The sequence below is a fragment of the Trichomonas vaginalis genome, chromosome III (assembly GCF_026262505.1).
Source record: "Trichomonas vaginalis G3 chromosome III, whole genome shotgun sequence".
Lineage (NCBI taxonomy): Eukaryota > Parabasalia > Trichomonadida > Trichomonadidae > Trichomonas > Trichomonas vaginalis.
The window spans coordinates 25,989,926-26,002,419 of record NC_067205.1 but is presented as its reverse complement, the minus strand read 5'-3'; the positions used below and the strand labels follow the sequence as shown (position 1 = coordinate 26,002,419).

The window sequence follows — 12,494 nt, the reverse complement described above, 5'->3', positions numbered from 1 at the left end:
GCTATGTTCTGCTACAAACTTTTGTAAAACTCTTAAAACTTCATGAGTTCCTTTATTCCTCATTGGATATGCATATGCTTTACGAGTGTTAACATTAATGAAGATGAGGAATGGGTTATGTCCTCCTTTTCTGCTTTGAATGAGAGTGTCAAATTGGTATGCGTCAGGAGTGCTGGAGCAAATTGGTAAAAAGTAGTCGTAAGGGTTTATTTTTGTTTGATGTACAACATTTTTGTCAAAGAACCTTTTCACTTCAGCTCTGTTAGTAAATCCCCAACTCTTTGCAGCTTCATTGAACTTCTTAAATGACCTCCATGGATGTTGTTCGAATACTTCTTTCAAGCTCATTTATGTAAGTTAAAGATTTTATTCAAGGCTCAAGCGCGTTCATTGAACTCTATACCATGCGAATATAGTCACAAATGGTGGCATATAATCTGCACCCGAGCCTGTTGGATTTGTTGTGAAAGTGTGTGAATGATTTCCTGTGGTTCCACAGAAAATACCTGCGCTTGAATCTACTGGGTCACTTGAAATATAGGGTGTCCAAAGGTGTGTTTAGCACAAACCTGGATACTGCGAATAGAAATAAACAAGTTACATATATATAAAGTTTATTTAAATAAATCACCATTGGATTCAATCACGCGTTCGCAGCGATCGATCCAGGCTTGAAAGACACGCTTTAAATCATCATGAGAAAATTGCTCAAATTGCTCTCTTACAAAATTTTCAAGATCATCTGGACTCGCGAATTCGCGTCCTTCAGCTCTCTTTTTTAGCGTGCCGAATAAATAAAAGTCAGAGGGTGCAATATCAGGTGAATAAATTGGGTTTGGAACAACTTTGACATTGTTTTCCACCAAGTAATTCATTACCTTATGACTTTTGTGAACTCTTGAATTATCAAAATGAATTGCAAACTTTTGTTTTTGTTGTTTGGATTTCTCAAACTCATCAGAATTGATAATTTGAGTAAGAACATTGTCAATTAGATACTGAGCATTCATCGTATTAGGTTTTTGAAGAATATCAATTGCGATGATGCCATTCACGCCCAAAAAACCGACAACATCATCATTGGTGTGTCAATTTTTTTCTTCGGGAATGTTTGCGGATTTTCATCCTTCGGGATCCACATGATTTTGGCTTCTGCTGCATATTGAAACCAAGACTCATCCCCTGTTACTAAAAAGCGAAACTTCTTGGATTGATACGCACCTAATATAGAGAGGAGCTCTTTCGAAGATTGGACTCTAGATTTTTTTTGAACTGAATTAAGGTTGTGCGGAACCCAACGTGTATACGCTAGTTTGTAGTTCAAATAATTGTGCAGATAATAACTGACTGTTGTACGTGGTATCTTTGTCATCTCCTCTATCCTTCTGAGTGATGCTCTTGGGTCTTCATCTAGCGCTTGAAGAATTGCTTTGATTTTTCTTTGATCCGGCGATTTTTTGTCAATTTTTATGATGGGCGCCTTTTTGTTCATGAAGTGATACATCCTAACATGATACGTTACAGTGGAATAGCTAGGAGCATCCATACCGAAGCATTTTACCAATGTCTCGTAGATTTTTTTACAGTCTTTGCATTTTTTTGCAAGGGCGAGGATGTTTTCTTTATGATTCATTAAAAAAATGAAAAAAATCCCGCCAAAATTTCCCGCGAAACCGCCTCTTGTCTCAAAATTCATTTTATATCCCGGCATGGCGCCAAAATACAACATACTCATCATATACATATATTCATATTTTTTATTATATATTTATAATCAGCATATATCTCCTTTAATAGTCTCATATAGAGCGCTGTGCTAAACGCACCTTTGGACACCCTATATCTCATTGACGCACTGATAGACCCTCAAAACTGTGTTGAAAGTTCTTTAAGCTTTAAGATTGAAGGTACGACGCATTTTGTCTTCACTTACGTATTGAAAGAATATGACCGTTATCATAACGAAGTGAATCAAACACTAATAAAATTTGTAGATAAAAAATTGGATGAATATTTTAAACGTGAAGACTCAAACACCGCTGGAGATGATGAAGAATACAGACAAGTTATTGAAAAAAATAACGCAAGATTAGATGCAATAGAAAAGAAGTTTAATGAATGTCTTACAAACACGTATGAATATCTTATGCGGTGGGAAGCCAGATGGAAATAAATTTACGTCAAATATGCAATTTATAAAATCTTATGTCGACAGGCTACGTAGCACAGTGGTCTAAGGTGGTGTTATGGAGGGGTCAGGGTCTGTGGTTCGAACCGCGGCAGCGCCGTATTTTCTTATTTTCTTTGTTTGTCTTGTTTGTCGTGAATAAAAAGTATCATAAAAGTGCTCTATCTTCCACGGGAATAAATAAAAAATTTACTTTATTTCTTCTTTATTTCTTTGTTCCCGTGGAAGAAGGGTTTTGCTGTTTTTTTTCTCAGCCGAAATCAATGATTTTTTCATTTTTGGAATCCTTAGCGAATGAGGAATCTTTTCTCTCGTGGAAGCTTTGACCAAAAATAATTTTTAGGTGAAGAGGTGAGATCTCACCTGTTTTTTCACCTCTTTTTTCACCTCTTTTTTCACAAGCGTTTTACATGAATTATACGATGTATATTTGAAATCCTAAACAATTTCGTAGCTTCTATTTCTTCGCTGAGGATATCAAAAGTTTTAACAATGCCGAAGGTTTCTTTATATTTCTTCTTGACGTCAGACAGAAGGAAATCTTCTGCTGTTGGATAGTTTTTATTAAGAAATGTCAACATATCCATTTTATCTTCTGCTGGCTTTTCTGCTTCTTTCTTTAAGTCTGCATAGTCGTTTCGCATTCTTTCTATCTCTTTGACTGAGTAGTTATATTTTCTTATTGCTGCTTTACATTTTGAACATTGCGGCATCGTTTTTGCGTTATACATTGAAATAAAACCAGCTAGAACAACTAAGGCGTCAATGGTTTTCTTTAACTCAAAAGCTGCTGGTTTTATCTGTTCATTCCATACTTTACCTCTTCTATCTTTATCTCTTATCTGCCATACACATTTTGCAACTAATGAAACAAAGTTATCGTATGTCTTAAATTCTTCGGATTTGTAAAGGTCAGAAATATTTTTATAAACCATGTCGCAATCTTTGTCCATAACTTTATGGTTGCAATGAAAACCAAGGAATTCATAATTTACTTTACGTATGAATTTCTTAATTTCTACTGAGTCAGTTGCTTTGACTTCAATTTCGTCGAATTCAGGAATAGTTAGTTTTTGCTGCTGAATTTCAGGTAGTTTAGGCAAATGGTCGATGAGGTCCTCCATTTCATAAAGATACTGTTCATTTGTTTCATCTTTCGCACTACAGTCTAAATTACTTGTTAAAAGTTCTTGCTTTATCTTCTGGATTTCTGTTTCAAAAGTATATGAAGAAGGAATAAAGCTTTTCATCTCTACCAACATTGACGTAGGATTCATGACTAGCGAGTTTGGTGCTGTAGTTGTGGACAGAGTCCCGCCGTTCGTGGCTTGAATTGTTGTTGTGCCGATTGTTGAAATCATATCTTTTATACAAAATAAAAAAAATAAATAAAAATAAAACTAACTTTATTTTTCTATCTTAAGGAAATTCATGAAAATTCACGAGAAAGCTAAAGCAATCTGAGCCGCTAAGCGGCGAGGGTGAAAAAAGAGGTGAAAAAACGGGTGAGATCTCACCTCTTCACCTAAACATTATTTTTGGTGTAAATTTATGACAAAAATAAATGGTACCATTAATAATACATGACTGTTCTCATTCATGTCTGATTTACATCTAATGAAAAAGTTTAGAAGAATTTTCTTATTCTTTCTGGCTTATTTTTGTCTTTCCAGTACTCCCGCTCTAATGGTCCCAGATGTGTTGGCTTTGACTCTCTCAAGTTCTTAGATGGTATAACATCTTCAACGCCTCCTTCATATCTTACTTTATAAGTGTCATCGTTTATGTTATAGCCAAGTATTTCAATAACCACTCCTCGCTTTGCTTCGTCAATGGTTTCAGCAAGTTTGCCATTACTACTTTCAACTAATTTATGACGAGGATAAAACGCAATGGAGTCGTCAGCAGCTTTTATAAGATATCCATTACCTTGCGTAGAGTCTACGATATAATAGTTTCTACTTAACCTTAAACGTTTCTTTGTCAACGGTTTGTCGTCAAGAACTACACGAACTTTTGTACCAGGAATGAGGGTAAATTGTGTTGAATTTCTGATATTTTGTGTTTGGCTTCGTTTCTTTTGTATATACTTTTCTTCTTGTTGTTGTGTCATTGAATTTGGTGTATGTCCTGTTGTAGAATGTGTTGAGGAATTATATACTTCGAGAAAATGTTTCATTGTTTCTTCGGTAAAGTCTCGCTCTTGGTTTAAATCTCTGAGCGTTCTTATGAAGCGGTTTATGATGCCGAGTATGTTATGGTTATGGTCTTCAGTAGTGTAGTGAGTTATGTTATGCTTAATGAGAAAATCTGTGATTTCATTGCTGAGGTATGCACTGTCTTGGTCTGATGTTAAAGTACTTGGGCTATGTTCTGCTACAAACTTTTGTAAAACTCTTAAAACTTCATGAGTTCCTTTATTCCTCATTGGATATGCATATGCTTTACGAGTGTTAACATTAATGAAGATGAGGAATGGGTTATGTCCTCCTTTTCTGCTTTGAATGAGAGTGTCAAATTGGTATGCGTCAGGAGTGTTGGAGCAAATTGGTAAAAAGTAGTCGTAAGGGTTTATTTTTGTTTGATGTACAACATTTTTGTCAAAGAACCTTTTCACTTCAGCTCTGTTAGTAAATCCCCAACTCTTTGCAGCTTCATTGAACTTCTTAAATGACCTCCATGGATGTTGTTCGAATACTTCTTTCAAGCTCATTTATGTAAAGTTAAAGATTTTATTCAAGGCTCAAGCGCGTTCATTGAACTCTATACCATGCGAATATAGTCACAAATGGTGGCATATAATCTGCACCCGAGCCTGTTGGATTTGTTGTGAAAGTGTGTGAATGATTTCCTGTGGTTCCACAGAAAATACCTGCGCTTGAATCTACTGGGTCACTTGAAATATAGGGTGTCCAAAGGTGTGTTTAGCACAAACCTGGATACTGCGAATAGAAATAAACAAGTTACATATATATAAAGTTTATTTAAATATAATCACCATTGGATTCAATCACGCGTTCGCAGCGATCGATCCAGGCTTGAAAGACACGCTTTAAATCATCATGAGAAAATTGCTCAAATTGCTCTCTTACAAAATTTTCAAGATCATCTGGACTCGCGAATTCGCGTCCTTCAGCTCTCTTTTTTAGCGTGCCGAATAAATAAAAGTCAGAGGGTGCAATATCAGGTGAATAAATTGGGTTTGGAACAACTTTGACATTGTTTTCCACCAAGTAATTCATTACCTTATGACTTTTGTGAACTCTTGAATTATCAAAATGAATTGCAAACTTTTGTTTTTGTTGTTTGGATTTCTCAAACTCATCAGAATTGATAATTTGAGTAAGAACATTGTCAATTAGATACTGAGCATTCATCGTATTAGGTTTTTGAAGAATATCAATTGCGATGATGCCATTCACGCCCCAAAAAACCGACAACATCATCATTGGTGTGTCAATTTTTTTCTTCGGGAATGTTTGCGGATTTTCATCCTTCGGGATCCACATGATTTTGGCTTCTGCTGCATATTGAAACCAAGACTCATCCCCTGTTACTAAAAAGCGAAACTTCTTGGATTGATACGCACCTAATATAGAGAGGAGCTCTTTCGAAGATTGGACTCTAGATTTTTTTTGAACTGAATTAAGGTTGTGCGGAACCCAACGTGTATACGCTAGTTTGTAGTTCAAATAATTGTGCAGATAATAACTGACTGTTGTACGTGGTATCTTTGTCATCTCCTCTATCCTTCTGAGTGATGCTCTTGGGTCTTCATCTAGCGCTTGAAGAATTGCTTTGATTTTTCTTTGATCCGGCGATTTTTTGTCAATTTTTATGATGGGCGCCTTTTTGTTCATGAAGTGATACATCCTAACATGATACGTTACAGTGGAATAGCTAGGAGCATCCATACCGAAGCATTTTACCAATGTCTCGTAGATTTTTTTACAGTCTTTGCATTTTTTTGCAAGGGCGAGGATGTTTTCTTTATGATTCATTAAAAAAATGAAAAAAATCCCGCCAAAATTTCCCGCGAAACCGCCTCTTGTCTCAAAATTCATTTTATATCCCGGCATGGCGCCAAAATACAACATACTCATCATATACATATATTCATATTTTTTATTATATATTTATAATCAGCATATATCTCCTTTAATAGTCTCATATAGAGCGCTGTGCTAAACGCACCTTTGGACACCCTATATCTCATTGACGCACTGATAGACCCTCAAAACTGTGTTGAAAGTTCTTTAAGCTTTAAGATTGAAGGTACGACGCATTTTGTCTTCACTTACGTATTGAAAGAATATGACCGTTATCATAACGAAGTGAATCAAACACTAATAAAATTTGTAGATAAAAAATTGGATGAATATTTTAAACGTGAAGACTCAAACACCGCTGGAGATGATGAAGAATACAGACAAGTTATTGAAAAAAATAACGCAAGATTAGATGCAATAGAAAGAAGTTTAATGAATGTCTTACAAACACGTATGAATATCTTATGCGGTGGGAAGCCAGATGGAAATAAATTTACGTCAAATATGCAATTTATAAAATCTTATGTCGACAGGCTACGTAGCACAGTGGTCTAAGGTGGTGTTATGGAGGGGTCAGGGTCTGTGGTTCGAACCGCGGCAGCGCCGTATTTTCTTATTTTCTTTGTTTGTCTTGTTTGTCGTGAATAAAAAGTATCATAAAAGTGCTCTATCTTCCACGGGAATAAATAAAAAATTTACTTTATTTCTTCTTTATTTCTTTGTTCCCGTGGAAGAAGGGTTTTGCTGTTTTTTTTCTCAGCCGAAATCAATGATTTTTTCATTTTTGGAATCCTTAGCGAATGAGGAATCTTTTCTCTCGTGGAAGCTTTGACCAAAAATAATTTTTAGGTGAAGAGGTGAGATCTCACCTGTTTTTTCACCTCTTTTTTCACCTCTTTTTTCACAAGCGTTTTACATGAATTATACGATGTATATTTGAAATCCTAAACAATTTCGTAGCTTCTATTTCTTCGCTGAGGATATCAAAAGTTTTAACAATGCCGAAGGTTTCTTTATATTTCTTCTTGACGTCAGACAGAAGGAAATCTTCTGCTGTTGGATAGTTTTTATTAAGAAATGTCAACATATCCATTTTATCTTCTGCTGGCTTTTCTGCTTCTTTCTTTAAGTCTGCATAGTCGTTTCGCATCTCTTTCTATCTCTTTGACTGAGTAGTTTATATTTTTCTTATTGCTGCTTTACATTTTGAACATTGCGGCATCGTTTTGCGTTATACATTGAAATAAACCAGCTAGAACAACTAAGGCGTCAATGGTTTTCTTTAACTCAAAAGCTGCTGGTTTTATCTGTTCATTCCATACTTTACCTCTTCTATCTTTATCTCTTATCTGCCATACACATTTTGCAACTAATGAAACAAAGTTATCGTATGTCTTAAATTCTTCGGATTTGTAAAGGTCAGAAATATTTTTATAAACCATGTCGCAATCTTTGTCCATAACTTTATGGTTGCAATGAAAACCAAGGAATTCATAATTTACTTTACGTATGAATTTCTTAATTTCTACTGAGTCAGTTGCTTTGACTTCAATTTCGTCGAATTCAGGAATAGTTAGTTTTTGCTGCTGAATTTCAGGTAGTTTAGGCAAATGGTCGATGAGGTCCTCCATTTCATAAAGATACTGTTCATTTGTTTCATCTTTCGCACTACAGTCTAAATTACTTGTTGTGAAAGTGTGTGAATGATTTCCTGTGGTTCCACAGAAAATACCTGCGCTTGAATCTACTGGGTCACTTGAAATATCATATCTATTCATTCCCTGTCTATCCGAACCTGCTGCAAGATTTGTATAACCTCTTTTTGTTATTGAATGTGAATGACTACCTGTTGTGTTTGTCGTTCCTGTATGAGTGTGCGGTGGAAGGTTTGCTTCTTTAATTTTCTTCGAACCTCCTGTTTGTTTTGAAGAGTTAGCACAGTATAAGAATTTATCTACAATCTGCTTCCACGTACCAAAACCTAAAACTGTTGCTGGATTTGTTGAATTCATTGACGTATAAATAGAGCCTATAGGATATAATGTTTGAAGTATTTCAGTCAGTCTTTAATGTTTGAAGCTCTGTTTTGTCTGCTTTCTTATCTAACATTGCTGGTAGTTCATATACTTCAAAGTTTCTGGCATGACCTTCGATATTCCTGCAACTGTTATCTAAATTGTTAAGAGTATCTTTTACGCTTGTACTCGGATTCTCTAAAGGTGCACTTGAACCCAAATCATAGTTCAATATTATGTCGTCTGCACTAACAGTAGTGAAGGATTTATGTGTATGTTCTTTGTCAGCTTTCTTATCTAACATTGCTGGTAGTTCATGTGTTTCAAAGTTTCTGGCATGACCTTCAATGTTCATACATTTACTATTTAAGGAGTTTAGTGTATCTTTTACGCTTGTACTTGGATTCTCTAAAGGTGCACTTGAACCAAGGGTATAGTTCAATATTATGTCGTCTGCTCTAACAGTAGTGAAGGATTCATGTGTATGGTTCTTGTCGGCTTTACTGTCTAATGTAGCTTGAAGTTCATTTATATCGGAGATGTTGTGTTTATGAGATTTCAAAACTTTGTTCATTGCTTCGAGTTCAACTTTGTCAGCTTTACTTTTAATAGCATCTTCAAACGTTATTTTTGACTTAACTCTCAAAGTAAATCTTGGTTCAACTAATACACCTTTAACAGAGAAAGTAGAGGCATAAATTTCATCGTTATAACTAAATGCTTCTAGCGCTTTACCCGTGTCATAATGTACAGTACAGCTTATGTCATAACCTTTAGCACGAATGTATTTATATCATCTTTCATTTAACATCTTCAGTGCTTATTTGTTCATCCTGTGTTAAATATCCATGGTAGTCCGTTATAATCTGTTCGTCTGAAGTTATATAATGAACGTGGTTCTTGACTTTATCACTCAGAGCTAAAAGCTCATTTTTGTCTGCTTTTTCGGCTAATTTCTCATTAACATCATTCACTTCTAATTCAACTCTTCCGCCAGAACTCTTATTATCATTAATCTTTTTCATTAATTCGGTAATTACGTCATAAAGACTATATTCTGTTTTCGGTTTTGTAAATAATGAGTCAAAATTTCTTTTCATCATTACATCGCTGACATTAATGATATCACCAATTCCTTTTTCATTTATTCTCTTCATTAATTCTGCAATAATGACGAATATATAATCTGTTAATTTATTCTCTTCATCGAGGGTTATAGAATGTTTTGAAATTGAATCATTAACTCCTCTAAATAAATCAATAACTTCAGGATACACGTTTTTAATGTCTCGAATAACCCGACCAGTATCCTGTTGTTCATGTTCTTCGTTCCCTCGTTACGTGGTTTTATATCTCTAACCATCATCAACGCAGCCATAACCGGAGGGTTTGTTGCTATCTGTTCGAAAATCCGTCCGTTATGTACGGTATATCTAAATAATTTCTTTGTGTTTTGTTAAAACATTTGAAACAAGTCTTTTAAAACCATCTACAAAATTTCCTGTTTCACCTAATGTTCTTGCAGCATTTACAAGCTCACCCATTCCCGCTTTTGACCCCAAAAACGTCCATATTGCATTTATTTCACTCTGTATAGTTGTCCATTCAGCGAAACTAACACCCGCATTCGCTAAGCTGAAAATGAAATTCAGTGGATCGAACTTAATTCCACCTCCTTTTTCAATTTCAATGAACTCACTAACATGAGATTTTAAGTATTCTTTCGTTAAAATTGTTTTCCCCGATGTTATGTCATTAACGAAACTATCACCGTCAAAAGTTAACGAATTCAATTTCGTCGTTGATGCTTTTATTTCATACACCGCTTTATCAATAGTTTTTGGCTCACCTTCTTTAGAAGCATATGAAACATTAATGAATGAATTATATGTATTCGTGAATGAATTAAAATCAATGATTTTCATTAATGACGCCTTTAATGATTCATTTACTGTCGAATCCCTTAAAGTAATTAATGAACTGTCATTTATGAAAGGTACACTGCAAACCGTCGAGTTTGGATCAAATGCTGTAGTTGGTGCAGGAATATTAATGATATAAGTCATTAAATCATTAAGTGACGTAAATAATGTTGTCGTTTTTGATTTAATTTCTTTAGCATCTGTTATATATGGTAATTTTATTTCTGTAGTTTCTGAAATAAAGATATTCGCTAAAATGTTTTGTAAACTGTTTTGAACAGCTGTGTAAACCGTTGAATCCGAAACTCTTACGATTTCACCGTCCTTAATAAAAGGCATTGCACATGGTGTAGTGCTTGGGTCAAATCTTTTTGGGTTATGATTCAACATATATTCTAATGCTTCATAAACAGACCTATATACGGTTGTATTATCTTTTTCAATAATTTCACCGTCCTTTATAAACGGCATAGTACATGGAGTTAAAATAGGGTCAAACTTTTCATAGTCCTTCCATGTTATGTATTTCTCAGTATTTCCATCAGTGATAACAATATATTTGTCAGTAAGTGTGAGAGAGTATTGACCAAAATATAAACGTTTAGCTCTGTCAGCTTCATACGCATATGCAGCTATACTCATATTTTAATGAGAATAAAATGTTGTTCTATTTGCAAAGTACAGACCCAAACGAATACGGGACAGTAAAGCTACAAACAAACTTAGGTCTACAGAATGAGGCGCTTGCATTCAGAATGGTTGACTTCAATACTATCGCTTCATTCGTTATAACAGATGAAACAGATTTCATGGAGATTGAAATAGATGGAAAGAAGCACGAAATAAGATTTCACAATAATGTAGAATATAAGATGGAAACATTAGCTGGAGTGTTAAATGCTCTCATAAATACTACAATAAACAAGGATAACGAAGAAAACTTAATGAATGTTAAACTTATTGCAGGAGTTTTGAAGTTCAGTTATGCGAAGGAGTTTAAGATACCAAGAATGAGTCATAGAGTACAACTTCTTTTGGTGCATACCATATGACATTTCCTTTGAAAAGTGTTGACAAAACGATTGAGATGAAATCTGTTCCATACGTATGTTATGGTAATTGTTTATACATTGAGTCTAAAATAGCTAATGTCACAGGCATTTCAGGAGTTAATAGTAAAGGTTCAGTAGAATATAAATCCTTCTGTTATGCAGTCAATTCAATGTTCATTCCAAACGTTCCTGTCATAGCAACTCATTTAGGTAAATGGGTTCGCATTAGTCCTCATAATTTGAAAGACATGCAATTCAGACTTGTTGACTTTCAAGGAGAGCCTGTAGAACTGAAGGCACCAGTGCGAATGACTGTTGAAGTTGACTTTTTAGAAAATATTAAATGCAACAGCTTACAAGAGAACTCAGAGCTAAAAATATAAAGTATGAATGTTATGTATTAGGTCATGAACTTTGGTTGTTGCTGTTTGATGAAACAAATGAGTTAGTTATGTCAGTCAAGAGAACAGAAAAATATTGTGTTAGTGAAAACTGCACCAAGTCAATAAGATTAGGTTTGCATTATGAAGATGAGTTCGATACTGTTGAAGAAGTTTTGGATAGATATTACAAATTGCTAACTTGAAATTTTTTTTTGACTGACGGTGCAAAGCGCCAAGATGGGCTCAAAGAGCCCTCCTGACTGCTTTAATTTACTAAAACATATTTCAAACAAAGTTTATATTCTGTTGAAAGTTTTGTATACTCGTTCGAATATTTATACTTAAACTCAACTCCTGTAGTTCCTGGTGTTTCAATGATGCGGATGTTACCTATTTTCATGAATAGTGGAGTTTGACCACAGCATTCGATTTCAGGGTCGAGATAGTCAATGACACATTGTTTCCCTGTTATTCGTGAGATAACATTTTCAAGGTCCTCCTTTGTTAGAATTATTTGGTTCTTACTTATAAGATTTGTCAAAAGCTTCTTATCGTCTTTGAGTAAAATTGTTTGGTATAACTGAAGAAGGTAATAGTCTACGTTATCTGAAGGATTTGTTTGAACATTTGTGTAAGGATTGTCGTTGGCTTCTCTTGAAAGAATTTGGTCCAGTGGTGGATACTCTAACTTAACATCTGATGTAGCGTTAGCGTTTGAAGCTGAGTTTAAATTCACGGATTTCAGCTCTGGTTCTGGTTCTTTCAAACACTCTGAACTATAGTTCTTTATGACAATATTGTTTGTCGTTCGTGAGTCAACATTTGATGTTGGTTCAATTGGAACATTAACGGCACCAGCTAAGATGGATTTGCTTCTCATTTCAT

The 12,494-nt window shown here is 34.8% G+C and overlaps 5 protein-coding genes and 3 pseudogenes across 8 annotated transcripts, besides 3 other annotated features; 1 reads left to right on the top strand and 7 right to left on the bottom strand.

Moving 5' to 3' along the window:
* Positions 1-12,494: part of a mobile genetic element that runs on past both edges of the window.
* Positions 539-1,840: a mobile genetic element.
* TVAGG3_0766060 lies at positions 619-1,744 on the bottom strand (annotated as a pseudogene). Its single transcript has one exon. A coding segment is annotated over exon 1 (1,126 nt).
* On the bottom strand, positions 2,584-3,450 carry TVAGG3_0766040 (organellar and viral DNA polymerase type B; the record flags this gene model as incomplete). Its single annotated transcript, XM_001286232.2, has 1 exon — positions 2,584-3,450. One exon carries the CDS (start codon positions 3,448-3,450, stop codon positions 2,584-2,586), a length of 867 nt encoding a protein of 288 aa, XP_001286233.2.
* TVAGG3_0766030 (integrase core domain containing protein family) lies at positions 4,290-4,901 on the bottom strand (the record flags this gene model as incomplete). The annotated part of the gene is made up of 1 exon (XM_051245805.1): positions 4,290-4,901. A coding segment is annotated over one exon (612 nt), but the record flags the coding sequence as incomplete, so codon positions are not given.
* Positions 5,093-6,396: a mobile genetic element.
* On the bottom strand, positions 5,173-6,300 carry TVAGG3_0766020 (Mariner transposase; the record flags this gene model as incomplete). Its single annotated transcript, XM_051245804.1, has 1 exon — positions 5,173-6,300. One exon carries the CDS (start codon positions 6,298-6,300, stop codon positions 5,173-5,175), a length of 1,128 nt encoding a protein of 375 aa, XP_051092391.1.
* On the bottom strand, positions 7,142-8,826 carry TVAGG3_0766000 (annotated as a pseudogene). The gene has a single exon. A coding segment is annotated over exon 1 (1,685 nt).
* On the bottom strand, positions 9,781-10,816 carry TVAGG3_0765990 (organellar and viral DNA polymerase type B; the record flags this gene model as incomplete). Its single annotated transcript, XM_051245803.1, has 1 exon — positions 9,781-10,816. A coding segment is annotated over one exon (1,036 nt), but the record flags the coding sequence as incomplete, so codon positions are not given.
* Positions 10,834-11,609, top strand: TVAGG3_0765980 (annotated as a pseudogene). Its single transcript has one exon. A coding segment is annotated over exon 1 (776 nt).
* TVAGG3_0765970 (uncharacterized protein) lies at positions 11,875-12,489 on the bottom strand (the record flags this gene model as incomplete). Its single annotated transcript, XM_051245802.1, has 1 exon — positions 11,875-12,489. One exon carries the CDS (start codon positions 12,487-12,489, stop codon positions 11,875-11,877), a length of 615 nt encoding a protein of 204 aa, XP_051092389.1.